Source organism: Pseudoliparis swirei, chromosome 4, assembly GCF_029220125.1.
Source record: "Pseudoliparis swirei isolate HS2019 ecotype Mariana Trench chromosome 4, NWPU_hadal_v1, whole genome shotgun sequence".
In the NCBI taxonomy this organism is placed as follows: domain Eukaryota; kingdom Metazoa; phylum Chordata; class Actinopteri; order Perciformes; family Liparidae; genus Pseudoliparis; species Pseudoliparis swirei.
The window spans coordinates 13,191,186-13,212,424 of NC_079391.1; the positions used below are offsets into that span (position 1 = coordinate 13,191,186).

The 21,239-nt window shown below is 42.4% G+C and overlaps 1 protein-coding gene across 1 annotated transcript in view; it reads right to left on the reverse strand.

Annotated features, from left to right (window-relative positions):
- Positions 1-21,239, reverse strand: part of tub (TUB bipartite transcription factor) — a 60,464-nt gene that overhangs the window by 21,823 nt on the left and 17,402 nt on the right. Inside the window, exons 2-3 of the mRNA XM_056412334.1 lie at positions 7,425-7,476; positions 5,724-5,886 (exon numbers count right to left, since the gene is read on the reverse strand). Of these exons, the coding sequence (XP_056268309.1) occupies positions 5,724-5,886; positions 7,425-7,476 (215 nt within the window). The remainder of the gene's footprint in view (positions 1-5,723; positions 5,887-7,424; positions 7,477-21,239) is intronic.

A 21,239-nucleotide genomic window follows, 5' to 3' on the forward strand; every position in this document is an offset into this window, starting at 1 on the left:
GGTTCAACCTGGCAGCAGACCGGTAGCTCCAGGAGGCGTGCTACTGTAGACGTCCCCACACTGAACAGACTTAAAATATATCTTTTTTAAATGTGTGTGTATATAAATTTGTCCTTTCAAATAAAAAAATGTTTGACATTATTTACGTTTTCATTTTGTTGTTGTTGCATTGATGCATATTTGTTAGCTTGATCTGGGCCAAATGAGCCGCTTTATGGAAGGGTCAATATTTTATGAATATCTGCGTAATATTGGCGGATACGGGGCGAATCCACCCCGTATCCGCCCCGTATCCGCCAATATTACGCAGTGCGCATCTGTTCCGGATCCGGCGGGTGGCATTTAGTCACGATCCGGACCCGTTTGCGGACCTGAGCCTTCCGGAGTCTATGGCGGATTTGGGGCGGATCTGGAACGGAGTCAGTTTGCTATGTGGGAGGCCATTCAGACTCCCATACAGGAGAGTGCCCCCTGGCCAGTACCAAAAGCTGCGTCAGGTACTGAGCGAGATGGAGGAAAAAGAGATCATCAGAAAGTCAACCAGTGAATACGCTTCACCATTGGTGCTTGTGTGGAAGAAAAACGGAGATCTCCGCATCTGTACGGATTTTCGATGGTTGAATAAAAGGACACTGAAGGATGCTCATCCTCTTCCCCACCAGGCGGATTGTTTGGCAGCGCTAGGGGGGAACTGCCTTTTCAGCACAATGGATCTGACCTCCGGGTTTTACAATATGCCACTCCACGAGGACGACAGGAAATACTCTGCCTTCACCACTCCCATGGGCCTGTATGAGTACAACCGTCTGCCGCAGGGCCTCTGTAACAGTCCCGGGAGTTTTATGCACATGATGACAAGCATTTTTGGTGATCAAAACTATTTGAGTCTCATATGCTACTTGGATGACTTGCTGGTGTTTGCACCTGATGAGGAGACTGCCTTGCTGCGCCTGGAGATGGTGTTTAAGAGGCTGCGTAGACACAACTTGAAGTTAGCCCCCAAAAAGTGCTTCTTCCTCAGGAGGTCTGTAAAGTTTCTTGGCCATATTGTTGATGAGAGTGGTGTTTCAACAGACCCCAGCAAGGTTGAGAGCATCACCAACATGACAAGCACTGATCTCATGGAGCCTGATGGCGTGACTCCGTCCCCGAAGTGCATACGGTCCTTCTTGGGGATGGTAAACTACTATCAAAACTTCATGCCCGGTTACTCTGCAATGGCCAAGCCGCTGTTTGACCTATTGAAAGGTGCAAGAAAAGGTAAACAACACAAAACAAACTGTCGAGCAGGAAGCTGTATGCGACTGATTGGACACCGGAGCAGGGACAGGCTTTTGAAAGTCTGAAAGCTTCACTGGTCCACTGTGTTGTCTTAGCTCACCCGATTTCAACCGTCCCTTCATGCTGTCAACTGATGCGTCCCTGGATGGTCTAGGTGCGGTTCTGTCTCAAATTCAGGAGGGTGGCACGAGCCAGGCCCATTGCTTTTGCCGGCAAGTCGTTATCTCGGTCCCAAAAGAACTATCCAGCTCATCGGTTGGAGTTTCTAGCCTTAAAATGGTCAGTCTGCGAAAAGTTCAGTCACTGGCTGAAAGGCCACAAATTCACTGTCTGGACCGATAACAACCCGTTGACTCACATTCTGCCAAAGCCAAAGCTAGATTGTTGTGAGCAACGCTGGGTGGCCAAGTTGGCAAGTTACGACTTTGACATCAAGTATGTTCCGGGCCCACAGAACATCGTAGCTGATGCCCTGAGCCGTGTGCCGTTTGTCAAAGCGAGTGTTGGCCACAGGCTGCTCGCTGAGCCCTATGCTGGTCTCCTTGCCGAAGTCAAGGATATGTCAAGTTTCTCAGTCCAAAATGCCTTTCGCTCATCCAGTCATGACAGGGAGCCCTCCACTCGGAGTAACGATGCCCATGCCCAGTCTGCATCCAGTCCGCTGCGCATGCACAGTCAGTCTGTGGCGAAGGAGGACGTGTCCGCTGTACTACAGTCACACATTGAGTGGGATGTTGGTCCGAGAGCCCGTGCTGTTGAGGTGTTGCAGCACTTACCTCAGTTGGTTCCGCCTGGACTAGACGCCTTGCCTGCTTACACCGTGAAAGACCTCTGTGATAAGCAGTCGGAGGATAGAACCCTCTCTCGTGTGCTGTCCTATGTCGAGAGACATCGGAGGCCTTCTAGGAGAGAAAGATTCAATGAGTCTGTCTTGGTCATGAGGTACCTGAAACACTGGGATAGGCTGATCGTGAAGGATGGTGTGTTGTACAGGATTTCAAGGGATCAGAAGACCAAAGCAAAGCGGTTCCAATACGTTGTCCCTGACTCACTGAAGTTCTGCAGGGGATTCACGATAAAGCCGGACATCAAGCTCAGTCCAGGAGCCTCAGCTTGGCGAGACAAAGGTTTTTCTGGCCAAACCTCGACAGGGATGTAAGAGACTATGTTCGTCATTGTCAGCGATGCGTCGTAAGCAAGACAGTCGAGCCTGACGGACGAGCCCACCTGGAAAGCATAAAAACGACCCGACCACTGGAGTTGGTCTGCATTGACTTTTGGTCGGCTGAGGACTCCAGAAACAGATCTGTCGATGTTTTGGTGATAACTGATCATTTCACGAGGATGGCTCAAGCGTTTCCATGTAAAGACCAAACAGCTAAGCAGGTGGCTAGGGTTCTATGGGACCGGTACTTCTGTGTCTTTGGATTCCCGGAAAGGATCCATAGTGATCAAGGTGCTAACTTTGAGAGTCTGCTGATTAGTGAGCTTCTCAGGGTCTCGGGTGTCAAGAAATGCACACAACCCCTATCACCCAATGGGGAATGGGAGTGTGGAACGTTTCAATCGGACCCTGGGTGGCATGATTCGAGCGCTGCCCCCTGAAGAGAAGGCTGACTGGCCTCGACGCTTACAGACTCTGACATTCATGTATAACTGCACGGAACACGAGACGACAGGTTATTCTCCCTTCTACCTCATGTTTGGCCGAATCCCCCGCCTGCCTGTTGATGTCCTCTTTCGTACTGTTCTTCATGACTCTGCCGTGATGAGCTATGAGAAGTATGTGGCGAGTCTCGCTGACGACCTGAAAGAAGCAATGAATATTGCTCAGGTCCATGCTACAAAAGAGCAGAATCGACATGCTCAGTTGTACAACAGGAGAGTAAAGGGACCCAATATCAAGATCGGTGACAGGGTGCTCCTGGCCAACAGAAAGGAAAGAGGTAAGAAGAAGCTTGCTGACAGGTGGGACTCAACCGTCTACACTGCGATGGACGTAAAGACGGAGACACACACATACAGAATCCGCGACACAGTCACTGGACGGGAGAAGGTGATCCACAGGAACTTGCTGATGCAGGTTAATTTCCTTCCTGTGGGGGACACATGTGAAATGTCTGACCGGGCTTCATCCCTGCTAGTTACAGGATCCTCAGCTTCAGGAGATGATGGTGGTGAGGCGGAAGAGGTGCCTGGGAGAAGGAGTGAGCCTCGCAGTGTGGCTAGTGAAAGCTTTGACACTGAAAGTGACAGAGAACCTCCTGTAACTGTGGAAGATGGACAGGGCATCTTGACTGATGCGGTGCCTGTGGATTCGGAGAGGAGAACCATTGCATGGATTACTCAGTTGTCTGTGCCAAGTCTAGCTGAGGCGGAAACTGCTGACATGACGAGTGTTACTTCTGATCTCCAGAACACAGCTATCTCACATGAGGACCACACAACTGATCAGTCTGTGACTGGTGATTCTTGCCCTTTGACTGCTGCAGATGTCTCAGCAGATGTGAGACAGTCGGACTTTGATCTTGACACCACGACACAGACGGACAACACATCTGACACTTTGCTCACTGTGGTTGAGGTCTCACCCGCACACTCTGGTCGTTTTAATGCACAGGTCAGGTCAACATTTGGTCGCATAATTAATCCTGTGAACAGGCTTATACAGACCATGTCCAGGCAGGATGTTGTCCAGGAGTAGCTCAATGTTGGGGCTGTTTGCAACTCCACATTCCAGGTTTTTACTTTTTAAAACCAAAAGCCGATAGCTTATGCCCGTATGGGTCTGGAAAGTGTTGTATTATAATGTCCCACTGTTCTGTTTTCCTTATGTCATGGGCCAGTATTGCACTGCACTTTGTGTGTGGGTCTTGTGGGGTGTACAAGGCACCCCGTTGCCAGTTGTTGGTTTGAGAGGCAAGCACTGCTCTCGTACCACTTCATCCTTATGGGATACATTTATGTTGGTTTCCTTAATGTTGGCCCTTTGTAAGTTGTCTACCTGTAATGTTTTCTCTGGCGTGCACTCTGTAGTCAGTGCTCATGTTTGATAAAATTCAGTGGGGGTGAATGTAACGGAGTTAGAAATGTATTCTGTCATTTCTTGTTTTCAATGTGTTGTATTTTATTTTTGTTTGTTGTTCAACAATATTGTTGAGTGTTTGTGAATTTTATTTTAATGAGCCATTTTTATTTAGCGTTATTTTTAAAATTCTGTTTCCTGCGGAAATTGCTTTCCATCTCTGTTGTACTTCCTGCTCCCGAGTCCGTCTCACCGTCACAATGGCTTTGTATTGCTGAAGGTGAGTTGAGTGAGGAACGATGTCGAACTATTTTCTCTGTATTCTTTAATAAAAAGTGACCGTTTATGTCACATACAATAGTGGAACGTTAATACGATCCCGGCGTCCAGCTGTCGTATCATTTAGACCGTTAAAATATACGTTTGGTGGCAGTTTCGTTGAGCCAGTTTGGCGCCGTTTGTTGAGCTACATCCGGTCGCCCCAACGTATACTTTCTTTGTGTAAATTGTTTTGTTTTGCGTGTGTATAGGAAGCGGAAGTACAGAGACAGACCAGAAGGAAATTGTGTGTGTTCTGCTCTCTCCTGCAGGTATGGTTTTCCTTTTGTTCATTTTCGCTGTTTCTGTTAAAATTACTCGAGCTCATGTAGTTATTTATTTTGTCCAATAGGGGTCGCTGTTTTGTATGTTACATGTTTTGTATGTTACATGTCATGGTTTTTGATGAATATTGTTATCATTTAGATTTAATGTGGTCCGTCTTCCCCGCACAATGGCTTTGTATTGCTGAAGGAAGCGGAAGTACAGAGACAGACCAGAAGGAAATTGTGTGTGTTCTGCTCTCTCCTGCAGAATAAATAAGTATTGGGAAAATACACCATCTGAGTCAAATTCTTCCGTGCCCGTTCCAAGTCCGTTACATCAGCACAGTGCAGAGTAACAATTTGTTAATATTTTGTCTCCTCTCTTAGCAGGAAACGTGACAGCTCATGGCCTTGAGCCCAGAAAATGGACTGAGTTGGCTGCTCTGTTCTCTGTGTGGCTAAGAAGACGTCATCAAACTTAGTCTTCACACTATTGCTGCTCTCTTCAGTAAAGTGCATGCAATTTGTGGTACATTGGTACGTTGCAGTGGGTCTGCACGGCCTCTAACTATAAAGGGTAATACCATCAACTCTTTTTAATTATTCAACCATTTCTGTAATTTGATGTTTAGCAGTTGTGCTCCTTGTAGTCTACAGTTCTGATTGGGTTAAGAAAACTACACAAGAAGAAATTGTCATTCAGCCAAAGAATAAATAAGTCCTGAAAATCAAACCAGATTGATGGAGCAAGCAGTCTGAGATCTTCATGCTCACTCCAGAGTGTTGCTTGAACCCTCATGCGGAGTCCCAGAGGAGGGCCCGTCAACACTCACCGTGGTAGATGGAGCTGCTGTTGCTGCTGAGGTAGGATTCCACCAGCGGAGCCTGTTCCTCGCTCTGTTTGGTCCGACGGGTGCGAGACCTCCCGTCTACATTAGACTGGACCATCAGAGGCTCCTGCCTCTTCTTCTTCTGCTTCTGTTCAAGGAGTGCTCGCTGTTGTGAAGGTTTCACGTACGAGTGTACACACGCACAAACGTGCCCGGATGGAAAATGATAAAGACAGTTTCAGCAAATGAGAGAAGCTACATCCTCCTATTACACATCATTATAAGGAAGTAAATTAAATTGCAGTGGCACCGAGGTCACTGAAGAAAGCACAAATTACTACAATAAAGAACATCTTTTTAAAAAGCACGTTGCAACAACACATTCTCAGATAAATCTGTTAAGCCAGGAATACAATGAAGTTGTTTAAGGATGAGCTGCCCGAAACACTTTGACCTTAGGCTGAATATAGCTATTAATGTGGAATAACTGTCAGCTATATGCAAGTCTTCAAACCAGAGCTCATCAAATATTTAAGGTTTCTATTAGTGAGAATTCAGGCTGCAACGCATTAGAGCTCAACATTATCTCCTGTAAAGCTCCAGAAAGGGAAATGCACATTTACACAGTGCACACATGTGATGGTGGAGGCTTTACCGTGTGGGGAAGGCACATGTCTGTAATGCACAGCTAGTGGCAAGCGGCTCTCCCTCTGACTGAGAGGTTACTGATATAGGATGAGAAAGATGTTTGGCTGTTACGTCACACTGCACTTAAAACCTTGTGTGAGACTACAGAAAGAACAGAAACCCATTAAGTGAAGAGGAAAACTAAGAAGTAGGGTCATGCCTCAATAAATCCTGATAACAAACAACAACGATTTTTGCAAAAGCTAAATAGATATTTTGGGGGATTTTTAACTTGTATACTGTATGCTGTACATATAGACTGAACACAAATGCAACAAACAAATGTGTTTATTGTTATACTCATACAGTCACAACACTGTACACTGTGAATAAAATACAGCATATTGCAATTACAGTCCTCCAACACTCTAAAATTGGCCTCCATAGTTGTGCACAAGGGATCAAAATGGTTACACATGGTTTCACAGGTGCATTATGGGTGCAGGTGACTGGTAATTGAGTATGTAGTATTTCAATGGCAATGTTTAGCAAACAAAACACACTAGCATTTAGTTTTGAATGGTGTGTCTAATGTAGGCAACCGTGTGTAGTTATTTGCAAATGTGTGTAAGAATTACAAACCTAGTGTAAAGCAAACAATGTGTTTATGGATTAGCATATCTGGTCAATAGATAGCGGTTGGGTTAACCCTCCTGTCGCCTTCGGGTCAATTTGACCCGATTCAATGTTTAATGTCGGTGTTCTTTCGGGAGTCAACAAACAAACATAAAGTACCTCACACTTAAACTTGGAAAACAATATTAATTCTAATAATTTTCTGGAGACTTTAATAGCTGGGGTCATATTGACCTCAAGGGTAAAATATGTTAGTAAATATAAAGGTAACAGGAGGGTTAAACATTGAATCGGGTCATATTGACCCAAAGGCGACAGGAGGGTGAAACATTGAATCGGGTCAAATTGACCCGAAGGCAACACAAGGGTTAATACTGCTTGGCTTTGGTTTAGTGACCCACTCGCTCTTAAGAACGACTCAGAAGAACAACAAACACTGACCTGTCTGTCCAGTTTCTGTTGTCGGAGGTTGGTGCCCTCATCATCTAAAGTGCTGCAAAGAAAAGAAAAGGAAGATGGAAGAGGGGTGTTTCAATTCATAAAGTGCTCCTCAGCTGATCATTTTCATAATATCATAGACATTTTCAAAAATGCTTTCGTTAATTCAATTGCAACTGAGATTGCAGCATAATGTTGGCCACAGTATCCGACTATATATTAGCTTCATTGCCTTTAATATACTGTGCATAGTATGGACAAGACACATTGGAGGATGAGTCTACATGAGGTCCAACAATACAAAGGCACCAGTCCGTTGCAGAATAAGTGTAAGAGCACAAGGCTTCAGAGCCAACAGTGTAATGGCATCTTGGAAAAAGGAGTTTGTATCTTCTGGGTAGCTCATCGAATAGACACTGAAGCAGTTTAATGAGAGCATGCATGCGTTGATAAATACAGTCCTTTATAAACACCCGCTCAATAATAAGAGCGGGGAGGTTCTCCTGCAAAACTGTCACTTAGCCACATTTCAGTGAGTACAACAGAATCAGAGGCATCACTTGAACGTTGGTACTTAGAGTGATGTCAAAGTGCCCAGGAAAAAAAAAACATATGATGAAGCTGGCCCAGATCATTAGTGAGAGCAGAGGAGCGCTTTGAGAGATCCTTGGTTTCCTTTGCTGAGCTCTCCCCTTTACAAAACAATGTCCTCCTGTTATTGAGACACTGTTTTAATTCCTTGGAAATGCATAATTTCACTCTCGGGTGATTTTCCTCGCAGTAGCAGACGGATTATAGAATGTTAAAATAGTCCATTACATGCTCTGCTGGTTAATTTGCATTTGCACCGCTTTAAAAAGTGTTGCAGCCGAGATGTTGGAGAAGCGACAAGAAGGTGTAAAAAAAAAGAAGCCCCGAGTGACTGTCACCAGAGGAACATGAGCAGATCCCCTCAACAGAGATTAAGTCCTAAAGGCAGAAGACCACATTGTGGGGGGGGGGGGGGGGGAGTCGTGTGCTGTATAGATTGTAAAAGGCACATTTAAACTTGGGGCTACTAACAGCAGCTGTCCTTCACTTGTACACTTCACTTTCCAGACAGAGGGTTTGATTGATGAGGTGTGAACTGTGTCACCCCAAATTAGAACAATGTGCATTGTGAGCCGGAGTCATCAACACCTCAGTCCTACCAGTACAAGTGCATTTCAGCAGGTTATCCAGTTGGTGCTGCAGAGAAATGTGATAAATGCTACTGTTGATTTAAATGTTTGATATATCTCCAAAGCATGCGTGCGTCCTCTGCAGCAAATATAATATCTAATGCAAAGATAAAAGGAAATCACAGGTGATTCTTTGGAAGACAACCATCACATCCCAGCAGCACAACACACTAAAGACTACACAACATGGAGCACACTCCTGAGCTCAACCTCAACCTGGGTACAATCCTTCTTTACAGGAACACTTTGAACATTATTTGATGTGGTGGTGCAGTGCACCCGGACATGATGCCACTGGCCGAAGCAAATGCCTAAGGGTCAGTGTAACTCTAAAGGAAATTCTTAAATGATTTCAGCAACTTAAGTTCAGCTCCTTTAAGTGGCCGTGAAAGGGGGCATATCTATTATATAGTTATTTTATGGGCTGCCTCAATTTAAAAAAAGTATAATTCGACAAGGCATTGTGATTTGGCTCACCTTCCTATGTGGCATGCAGGCTAATTGGAATATAGCACCCCCCATCTCAATATCTCCTACCATGGCATGAAAACTGAAATTAAACAGTTGTGAGCAAGTCTTACATTTAAGAGACGTTTTCTATTTAGCGAAAAAGTATGCATTTATTTAATTTTTTGTCCTCAATTATTTTATGTCAGACAAACATAAACAAATAATAATAAAACTACATAAAACAGGACACAATGATACATACAGTATATATATATACATACATACATATATATATATATACACATACATATATGTATACACATATATATATAATGTAATATACACACATACATATATGTATACATACATATATATACACATATATATATATATACAAATATATGCATATATATACGCATACACATATTCATCCCCAAAAACAACAACAATAACAAAAAAGAAAAAGAAGAAGAAAAACAACCCTTTAATTATCTTCTAAATGTGTATACACCACCCTACATCTATATTTGCATTTCCCTGAAAACACAAATCCGGCCCCGAAATATTTGACCCCTATGCATTTATTTAAGGATAATTAAATTTGTCTTTTTCTACTTTTATTGATAACAGATATGTTTTTTTCTCACACACAATTAAATATTCATATTTCTTGAATATTCAAATATTCCGATTTTTTAGTAGGTCATTTTAATTATACCACTGTTAACTTCCTCTTCTAGTGTGCTCCAATTAAACAGATTTAAATTCCAAGTGACCCTCAAATATGACCCATTGGGAATGTGTTCATCTTAAATCATGCACGAACTAGTGAAATTCACCAAATTCAACCAACTAACTCAGGACAAGCAAAAATACATCAAAACCAAATTTGTATGTATTTGCAACATCATGTCCCACACAAACAAAAGTTAGAATTTGACAGATGCCTGTGTTTCTTGTTAACGCAGTTAAACGTCGTCTCCATGCTGCAGCACTCCATTTCCACATTACACCTTTTCTTGTATTTTTGCTATTGTATAACTTCACCGACATAAACATTAGCGGTTGGTGAAGCTCACAGGTCAAACCCTACCAGGGATTTACTGTGGCTACCACTGTGCTGCTGTTTTGCTCTACTCGCCAATAATCTGCATTAAGTGCAGGACGTTAATCGTTCTCATAGCTCTCTGCTTCCAGTTCTTCCTTTTTTGTGGGCATCTCAGAGACCCCTGAAAACACTCAAAGTACCTAATTAGAGGGCAGTGAGAGGGTTTCTTAGAAGAGTTGGAGACAATGAGCCACAGTAGAAGAAGAAAAGATGAAGTAGGACGAGAACATTGTGTTTTTTCCAACACTCCTAACTATGACTGATAGGTCATGTGGTTTGTGTGGTTTTAATGGCATTATGTTTTTACATGCAAATGTAGAATGTGTTTCCTCTAGTGATGAGTAACTAATGACAGACAACAGGATGCATGTTCGTAATAAAGGCACAAGTCTCTCATTTTATTTTCCATTACGTTTTGAGAAATGTGTACATTTAAAAGTCATGTTTTACTCTCAACAATTAAAAAGCTTTCATGCATACTGCCTGAAGGTGTACAAGTAATGTGACATTCAAATGATAAAAGGCCATATGGGTATGTCTGTGTTTGCACAGGCATAGCTGACAGGTCGGTCCTACAGCTGCAGCATGTGAGATCAGTATATGAATATCATGTCTACCTGCACTGCACCTCTAGATTTACAACAGAGGCAACAGAGGTGCAATGAAAATGTATTTACCTCCTACTCTCCGTCAGACATACAGACAAACAAAGCACTCCATGTCTGCAATCAGAGTAATCAAGTGTGTGAATAGGCATCAGACAGGAAGATAATAATTCAAACAGAACTATACCAGTGGAGGTCAAACAGCTTATTATTGTGAAGTGGTCACTCAGCAACACACCGATAGTGAGGTTCACAGGCAGCTTTATAATCTATTCAAGGAGCAACTCTAAAGTCCAAGAAGGTCAACAAGATCAAGTATTACGAAGGAAGGCGCCGTACAATATTATTGATAAAGCCAACATTTTGCTTTGTTTCTGGACCATCACCAGGGCAAGGGAACATCTAGTAAACAAGAGCTTGTATTTATCATTAAATACATAAGTGTGCAAAGCTTTCCTTTTTTCCATTAAAACTAAAAAATGTAAATATATATTTTAAGCTTTAAGTTTATCAGAAATGTTCTAATTCATTTGACATTCTTATGCCCATTTTTAAATGAAGATGTATTTTAAATGACTCTTTCAACATTATCCAAGAAGAGAATAATACTTTTGAATTGCTAAAATATTTTAAGTTATTGTTGTGCTGTATGCAGACCGTAGAAACGTCGCCTGTGCAAGCAGCTAATTACGACCCATGTTTGTTCTTAAGCGTCAACCTCTAGTGACCAAAGTAATTATGACGGGAGGAAAAGAGGATGTCAGGTGACGGAGTATACAGAGCGACAAACACAGGACATTAACCCATGAGGCCTGCTGTTAGTGTCCTGTGTCAAACCAAAAGTCAACGTTTACCTATCGTAACTTGGCTACGCAGGTTAAGCCAAGTACAGTAATTACCATTAAGGTATAAAGATGTGTTAACTGTAACATGAGCACCAAATCTTCAATAAATTATACCACACACATCCACTTCCGGGCAGCACTGTTCAAAGGGTAATGCTTTGAAATTCTGGACTGATTATCTGACTGATCTCTCCTTTTTATAGTAACATTACAATGCTGGCTGTGTAAACTTTATATTGATCAATATATTAAAAACAAATAAAAACAAAACAAAAATATTTGGACATAAAAATAGTGTATTTTTAATAAACTCAGCCAGCCAAAAGGGAATTTGAGAGTCAGGGGAGGGAAGGAAGTGACTGCCGTCAGTCCCTCCCAGACTCCTCTTCACACATTCAAAATAGTTTGATATGCATCACAAGGTTTAACGTGTGTGACCGTCTCTCGCTGATGATTCTGCAGAGGCACCTGGCAACACTGGAAGACAATCCAATATGCACATACAAGTACATTTAATTTGTTCCTTGAAATTTGATTGTGTGAGAACATTAATCGGATGGGCACTTGTAACGACCCAACTGACCTTATCAGTAAAGTGAATAATAAAGCTAATATTGACACAATGTAACATTCTGAGAAGACTAATAATGATCATGGCGGTGAAAAAACCCGAAATGTGAAATCATTGTAAACGCCTTTTTGACTGTATCCCAATTTCATCATTTCTGTTGTCACAAGCTGACACGATGTGCTCGCCTCGCCGGGTTTTCAAGTCAGAGAGAAGCAGAAGGAACTAAAGATGTGCACAAGTCTACTTCAGAAATGCTAATCTGGCTCCCCAGAGAGAAGAGCTACTGAACAACCGCTTTTTCTTTGTGGAAGTGTGTGTGTTCAAGCTATTTTTCCTTCATTTTGTCAATTTCTGTGAATGCATGCACAGTGTATCTCTAACGATATGAGAGAGCTATATAGTACAGCTGTCTCCAACTCTGCAGAGGCCCATGCATTTTTCATGGCAGCTTCACTGGATGATAAGAAAATGCTCATTGTGGATGCACTAATCTCTCTACCCCACTGATACTCAAATGGCATACTGAGAGATAACTTTGGACACAGAGGGGTTTATGTTTTCCTGAGCTCATTTTTTTCTTGAACAAGAATTGAAGGTCAAAATGTAGAATGACCCGATACATAGTTTGTTCCTCTTAGTACTTCTGTCATGAATAATTAATTGTGGTTTGTTTAATGACTTCATAAAATGCTTTTATATTAACCTTGTTATAAAATGTGATACCTAAATATCAGTTTTTTTCTACAGTATTTGCCAGCATCCTTTCCAGCCACTGTAACTTATAGCAACCGTGAGCCAATGACATCAAAGTAAGCAGGGAAACCATGGCAATAGGTATTCTCTCAGAGGAAAGCACCAGCCGTGTTAGCACCGCACTTGAAATTATGAAAACAGATATTTTTTACAGCACTGAAAGCTCATAAATCCTGTTATAAATCATTCTGTTGTTTTTTATTTTTTAAACTCCATAAAAAGGATAGACCATTCACACGCAAAGGCAGGAAGTTCCTCCGTGATTATTTTTTTAAAGACAAAAAAGTGAAAATAGGATGTGATTCTGATTTAAACTTTTAACTAAACAACTTATTTCACTAATTCTGAATCAAATAGGTGGCAGTTTTACACATGAACAATACAACAGTGTAAGGAAAGAAAAAATATTCTGCCAAATAGACCAAACTGAGTTGACTTGCACAGCTGACATTATGGTATTCATTTTTGCATTATTATGTATTTATTTAAAAGAGCCTGTTTAAAATATAAATACAAATATTTCCAATAAACTTGTTCATATTAGCAAAAACAGAAATAGTATGCCAAAAACAACAACTAAAAACCAGTTTCCCTCCACATTGTTTGCTTTTATCAATTCATTGTTACAGTCTGATCTCCTTGTCATACACTCACATGACTGACCACAAGCTGAGATACACACACATGCACACACTGCTTCAAACGATGAACACTGTGCCCTTTCTCCGGTGTTCTCACGCAGGTGGTACAGTACCTGTAGGGGATCCAGTCGGAGGAGTGCTTGGAGCTCATTCTGCATCAATCACGTTGCCTGCTGCCGCCTTACTGCGAGGCTAACGGCCTGCAACAGCACACCAGTGGAAGTGGCTACGAGGTCTGAGGACAGCGATCACAGCCAGAGAGCCCACATCGCCTGTTCATCCTCTGCACACAGCCCAATAGTCCCCAGCCTGCCTGTGTTTCGTTGTGTGTCCTCTATCTGTGGACGAGCAGCCGACTAACAATCCAGACAGACGGTCGCTCTCCTCAGTCATGCCCACAGAGCACATGAAATAGCCGTTCTCCTCTCGACCATGTGTACGCTTCCAGTCAATGCCTATCCTCTTCTCCTCTCCCATCCACCTCCTCTGCTCCTGCTCTGTGCTGGCTCTCTTCCCTCGCACTCACTCCGTGGGCTCGATCTAAATCTCCGTTTCTTGCCCTTTAAATCCCCCTCCCCTCCCCTTCTCTTCCTTCCTTCCTTCCTCTCTTTCCAAATCGCGCTCTGTGTCTCTCCGCTCCATCTATCTTTCGTTATCTTTTGTGTAACGTCACCTAAAAACCATCAAGTGCAACGCTTTCAAAAAAAGAAAGAAAAGGTTATAGAGAGTAACCTTTGTCTTGTCTCTTTGATGTTCCCTCAACGGTATTTCTGTGCATCTACGCTGCACACCTCTCTATAATGCAACCACGCACACGGCACTCTCTCTCTTTCTGACACTCCGTTTCCACACTGACTGGGTTGCACGAGGCATGTAAAGCAGGGACTCGGTTGTGTTTTCTGGACTATCATTTATTTATTCTCTCGGAGTAAGAGGCATTAGCATATGACTATGCAGACTAGTGTTAACAGCCTTGAATTCAACACTCTCCACAGCCAGACAAAGGCACCCTGTGATAGTGCCACAGCTCCAAACCGCTCTCACACACATCTGCTTCCGCCCTCCGTCTGCAGCCCTTCACTGTCACCCCACATACACACATCACTCACTGTGCTCACAGGGTTACTCAGGATTCCATCTAGAGACAGTTAAACCCAGCGGCTTCCTTGTAACAAAACCGCTTCACAAGGAATTGATTCACGTCAACTGCATCACCAAATATCGCCGCCTATAGTGCGTGCATATGTGCTGATTTTAGGAAAGTCAAATCGTCGGAACCACTCCTGACAATTACTTGGGGAAGAAAATATATTGCTTGTGGCTATAGATGAGAGAATCCTCCATTCTACTGGCCCTCTGCAAAACAGCTTCAAGCTAAATATTTAATATTTCTGTATTGTATCATCCATGTAGGTTGAACCAACAATTACATGGATTTAGTGCACCAAACTGTTTGGATATACGCAAAGGCATTGAAACATACACACACACATAGAGCACACACAATAGATCCCCCTGCAACAAAAACAACTGCTGAAATAAAAACTGCACTGTATTTTATTTGTAAACTATTTTAAATGTATTGGTTGGGGTCACACACACACACACACACACACAATGTGTCGAGTTAATTCTCCCAAGGTTATAACTCATATCATGTGCCGATGAGATAAGTGATGACATTGTGTCACATGGTAAGCTGGAATAACATTTAGCGTTGCATTAACATGTCAGCAAAGACAAGTGAAACAGTGGAGTAACTAATAAGGGCATTCAAGTATCTTCCCTCAATTATTTATTGGGCCCCTCCAAAAGAAAGCATCACTGATGAGTTCAGTGGTAGACTGCCAAAGTAAATCATGCAGAAAATGAAACGCCAGTAAAAACCAACAGAGAAGTGAAGACATTTCTGTTTACATGAAGTCCATGTCAAAAATATTGTTTTTATAGGCAAGACATCTTGCATCTGTTGTTTTCTATAAGTGACTTTGAAATGGCTTCCCACAAATAGATAATTTTATATATATATATATAAATAAATAAATATGACATGGGAGAACTATATTTTTCTCCTCTAGAACTGATGGCATCAAAGTCAACTGCAACAATTTAAGTGACAACATAGTGAAACATTAATTGCATTCTCCAGTGTTCTGGCCTTTCAAAAATGTCAAGTCACAAAGGTGTTTCTTTTCGGCTCGAACAGAAATAAACTGTTGACTGAATCGACAACAGTAAAATAAATCAGCTTTCAAAAAATTCCAGATGGATCGATCCCTCACACAGTGTTTCTCCCGCCATGACACAGAACACCAGGCACGTTTGAATAAAATGGAGGACTAGGGAGTCAAGAGGCTCACATTTTGTTAAACAAGGTTAAGAATACAGTATGCACTGTATTTTATATACAATTATTTGGTAAATAGGCACGTGCTCTAACAGTTACTTATATTAAAACATTTAATGTGTTATTCCGCTTAATCAAGAGTAAATAATAAAAAAATTACTGTTTTAAATTACTAAAAGGCATTTTGACAACAATTTGTATTTTACTGAAATGTCAGGTGTTCCTCAGCTCTGCAAATTACATAACTAATTCCACTACACAAGAAAAACCATGATGTCTTCCCATCTAACTGAGACAGACTCAAATAAATATGATAACCGTCACGACCCAGGACACCCATATTCTTTTAGGTTTTTGTAATGTATTCCATAATGCAATTATTGTGTTGCGCGACTAAAGCACGAGAAAACCCACCAGCATCATCAATCCTCCTCGTCGTAATCATCACAGTAATTAGGTAGACATCTTGTCTAACTGAGGATGGGGCCCTTGAGCAATCCACTGATTCCCCACGGACTCTGACGTCAAATGAAATGGGGGCAAGAGAGCATATATTTCTATACAGAAATTAATTAGGTGTGGCTATTACAAACGGAAGTTACGAAGAGATACATGTAGTAGGCTGTTGAAGAGCCTCTTTGGTTAATGGTGCGTACCCTGCATATCAGCTGGTGTGATGAAAGTGGAAGTAAACAGAACACGGCACAGAGGAACAGGTGTAAGCGCAGCACCCTGCTTAATATTTCATGCTAAAGGGTGGACTTTGAAGTTTGGCCGTGAGAGCGTTAGAAGTGAGGGAGAGGCTGACTTCCATAGTGTTTGTTGAAGACAAAAGTATATTCTCCGACTGAACAGAGTGCTTTCTTTCTTTCCCCCTCCTCCGGCATGACAGCCGTTACAGCATTAAAACTGAAAATGATAAGATCCTCTCGACAAATTAGATTTTGACGGTCCAGAATTTGTACAGAGTTTTCCCCAGAGGCATTTTATTGTTGGCAACAGAGGACACGCAGTATCAGTAATTATTATAATGGTACTGCCACAGAAGGCACACACTGATGTGAAAATGGATCTCTGGCTTGCGTCTGCATGGCTTAGCTCGCCGAAACACAGCTGCAGAGCGCACGGCCTTAATAAAATAGCAGCCTGATCAGACATGCAGGACATGTGCCAACTGGTGATTGACATTTGTATCTGTATATTGTTATCACACGCGTCAAAACTACGTTGCCACACAGAAGCCACTGCTCGTCAGTTCCCAGCGTGCAAGTGTGTCCATGGCATACAGTGTATTACTTATGCTTCATAGTAGGCACTCCATAAACATTGGCTTCATGTCTTTCCAGCTGCTGTTGCCTCACTTTCAGGATTCCTCCAATCGAGTGCATTCACAGCAACTATGTGCTGCCATGCATCCCAATGCAGGCCCTGTACCTTCGGAGGAATAGGCATGTGATGTTGCAGACTTTAGAGGATTGAAGGCCTCCTCCTCCTCCTCCTCCCTTGGAGTTCTGCTCAACTTTTAAGTCCAGTTATTTCAATGGAAAGTTGAAAATACAGAGCAAATAAGGTGGTACACACCTGTAATAAAGTCCCTTAATAGCAGAGTTCATATTTAAAGTTGTGACATATATCATTTTCACATATGACGGACATTTGGAAAACATTTTACTAGGTTAAAAAGGCAAATAATAAAAAAAATGCCAACATGAACAAATACAATATTAATTAAAGCTGCAAGCAGCGATGAACGGGTCCTCTTCCTGCTTCGCACGTCGGGGGTGCTGGCCGGACGCCGGCCCCCTCGGCCGAGAGCGCACGCACGGCGTTCGGGCGTTTGACCGTTCGTCACGCGACACTGATTTTACTTTGCTAGTCGGTGGCGCTTTGACTCTGAGTGAAAAAAGGCTTGTTGATATCCTCAGGCCTTGAATTCTACGAAGCATGAGAAGTTTGGAGCAGATTTGAGCGAGTCCAGGGTTAGCAGCAGGGGACGCTGTGACAATGTGAACATATACATGCATCATGTGTATCCATGTGAAGTCTAGACCTTGTCATGTAAATTACATGTGAATGTGATTCAACGTGTCGCACGAGCTCCACAGGGAAGCATCATCGAGGTCTTAGGTCTATTCTGGTATATTTTGAGAGCGATCTGAATAATCTGCGAGGAGCAGTGTATAAAAGTAAAAAACATGTAACTTCCTAGTGCCACTAGTTGGCGCTAAGTCCAGAAAAAAATTAGCATATGGATGTCTTCAGGGTCATTATGTCATGATGTATGAGAAATATGGAGCAGATTCCATTATGTATGGCTGAGTTACAACAACGTCAATTTTGATGGCGAATGGCGTTTTTTTCCAGAAAAAAAATTAGCATATGGAAAAATTAGCATATGGATGTCTTCAGGGTCATTATGTCATGATGTATGAGAAATATGGAGCAGATTCCATTATGTATGGCTGAGTTACAACAACGTCAATTTTCATGGCGAATGGCGTTTCTTTGCCGGTCCGGCAAACGCACATAGTTTAATATTTTTGAAATCTTTCAAAGATTTTTCAAGACAAAGGTCTCAAGACCCTACTGCCCAAGTTTGGAATGAATCGGGTTTAAGCACTAGGAGGAGTTAACGGTTTTACAACCCCTAAAAACATGAAAAAAGGCCAAAAAGGCATAATTTGAGGGATTGATTGTAGCGCCCCCTAATGTTCAAATATTATGAAAAAATCAAGGTAGGTTAAGGGTGTCCTTGTGGACATAGGCTACCAATTTGGTGAAGATAGACCAAGTGATTTGGAAGTTAGGTGTCTTTACATATTATACCACACCCCTTGGATGTTCATTGGTCCATATCTTCTGAAAACAATGACCTATCAACAATCTTTCAAAGATTTCTGATGGCATCGAACCGATAATGAACCACAGTAAGTTGTATATGATTTGGACGAAGCGTTTCAGAGGAGTTAAACAAAAAGTGTTTTTAACAAAATTCAAAATGGCGGAAAATCTAAGTAGGCGGAGCTTAGGGGTCTGAGAGGCTTTTTTGTAGAGCAGGTCAATTCTGACCTCTGGACCAAATCTCAATTCAATCCGTCATTAGCGAAAAAAACCGTGAGTACGAACACTCTAGGGGGCGCTATAGAGCCATTTCTTTATGTACTAATACGAAAACTCAATAATATGAAAATTTTCACCAGTCTGCTTCTGCATGTGGAATTTAAGTCTGCTGGGGCGTACGGGGTGCGGACAGTCGACGTTTCTTGCGGACCGAGAATAATAATAATCCTTTCAATAACAATAGGTTCCTCTACGACGAAGTCGACGAGGACCCTAATTATTAATAAATCTAATTTCCTGACTTAGCAAGTTGACAAGGACAACCTGATCGCTCCATGGACAACGACCGCAATGCATTGGGTTAGTGATGTAAATTGCAGCTGATAACGTAACGTCCCTGTCTCTCGTGTCCTCTGTTTCCCTGCACTTCATGTCCCTGTGATTGTCTGCCCTGTCCATGATTGTTTCCTTCTGTGCATTTGCCTAGGGTGTCTTGATCGTTTCATTCCCTTCACCTGCCCTTAGCCACTCTCGTCTCGTTAGTGTCTCATGCCGTACACCTGTTTCCCCCACTATATATTGTGCATGTCTTTCACTCGTCTCCTGTCAGATTGTTGCCTTCCTTGGTCTCTTTGTTCCCATCTGGATTAGTGCTGCTGTACCTGCCGCTGACCTGAGTTTTGTGCATGTTTTGTCTCTTGTGCCAATTTGCCTACGACCTATGTCGTTTTTTTCAGTGACAAGTGTTTTTTTGTTACACTCAAACCTGAAGTCCAGCCTGTTTCTCTGCACCTGAGCTTCACCTGTCACAGATAAACCATGTTCTCTACACAGCAAAATTGGTAGTGTTGATTTCCCAGTGTCAAATATTTTGAGTTGATCCGTGTTGATCGTGGTGTTCTTTTAGCACTTACAGTGTTCAAACAGCTCTGGGGGCGGAGTTATTGCGGCGAGTTAAGTGATGCTCTCCTGACCGAGTTACTTGCACATCCGGTTTCAACGCGCTCTTTCTTCTTGAAGTCACGGTGAAGAAAACCCGCGGTCAGGAAGATATTTAGCTGTTATTTCAGAAGGTAAGTACACATTATATTTACTTATACAGGCTGTTCATTTTCATATGAAATGATGTGTTAACTTCAAGTGTGGTGAGACGTGTTTTATATTTTAGTGAAGCTTGTGACTAATAGCTAACTTAACGTTTGCTAACGTTAGTTGGTTGAAGGGAGGAGAAATAAGACAGGAAGTGTAACATCAGTCAATAAATATGTATGAACCTGTTCAAACCGGCCGAGCATATTTAATTCCAGGCCAAAATAATAAATATACTTTTTTTCTTTCAGTAAATTTCTTGAAGAATATTTAACTTAATTATGCCACATTATTTTGCCATCAGAAATTCGACGATCCACCATGACAGGACATAAACGAGAGTTTCTGGTACTTCTGCCTCGAGGGCTAGCTTTACTAACGGTAGTTTCGCGGTACTGCTGTGTCGAGGGCTAACGGTAGTTTCGCGGTACTGCTGTGTCGAGGGCTAACTTTACTAACGGTAGTTTCGCGGTACTGCTGTGTCGAGGGCTAACTTTACTAACGGTAGTTTCGCGGTACTGCTGTGTCGAGGGCTAACTTTACTAACGGTAGTTTCGCGGTACTGCTGTGTCGAGGGCTAACGGTAGTTTCGCGGTACTGCTGTGTCGAGGGCTAGCTTTACTAACGGGAGTTTCGCGGTACTGCTGTGTCGAGGGCTAACGGTAGTTTCGCGGTACTGCTGTGTCGAGGGCTAACGGTAGTTTCGCGGTACTGCTGTGTCGAGGGCTAACGGTAGTTTCGCGGTACTGCTGTCTCGAGGGCTAACGGTAGTTTCGCGGAACTGCGGTCTCGCTGTCTTGCATTTCACCGGCGTATGGTTTAATTGGCTGACTTTTATCGCAGGCATATGCTAAACTGCGACAGGGACTAAAGAGGAAAAAGCGAGTGCCTAATTGATACCAAAACGGTAATTATAGACTTCCAACATCTCTGAGACGAAGGTGCTAACGTTAACTTAGCGATACCCTGTTAACTTTAGCCACTTGTTGCACTTAATACATGTTTAATAACTCCTTGCCTAGAGAAAGTTGAACAGCTATCTTTTTCCACTCTGTACAGTTTCTGCAAGATATCACCATGCTGCTGAAGGTGAAATACCAGAGGACCAAGAAGTACATCCCATTACAGC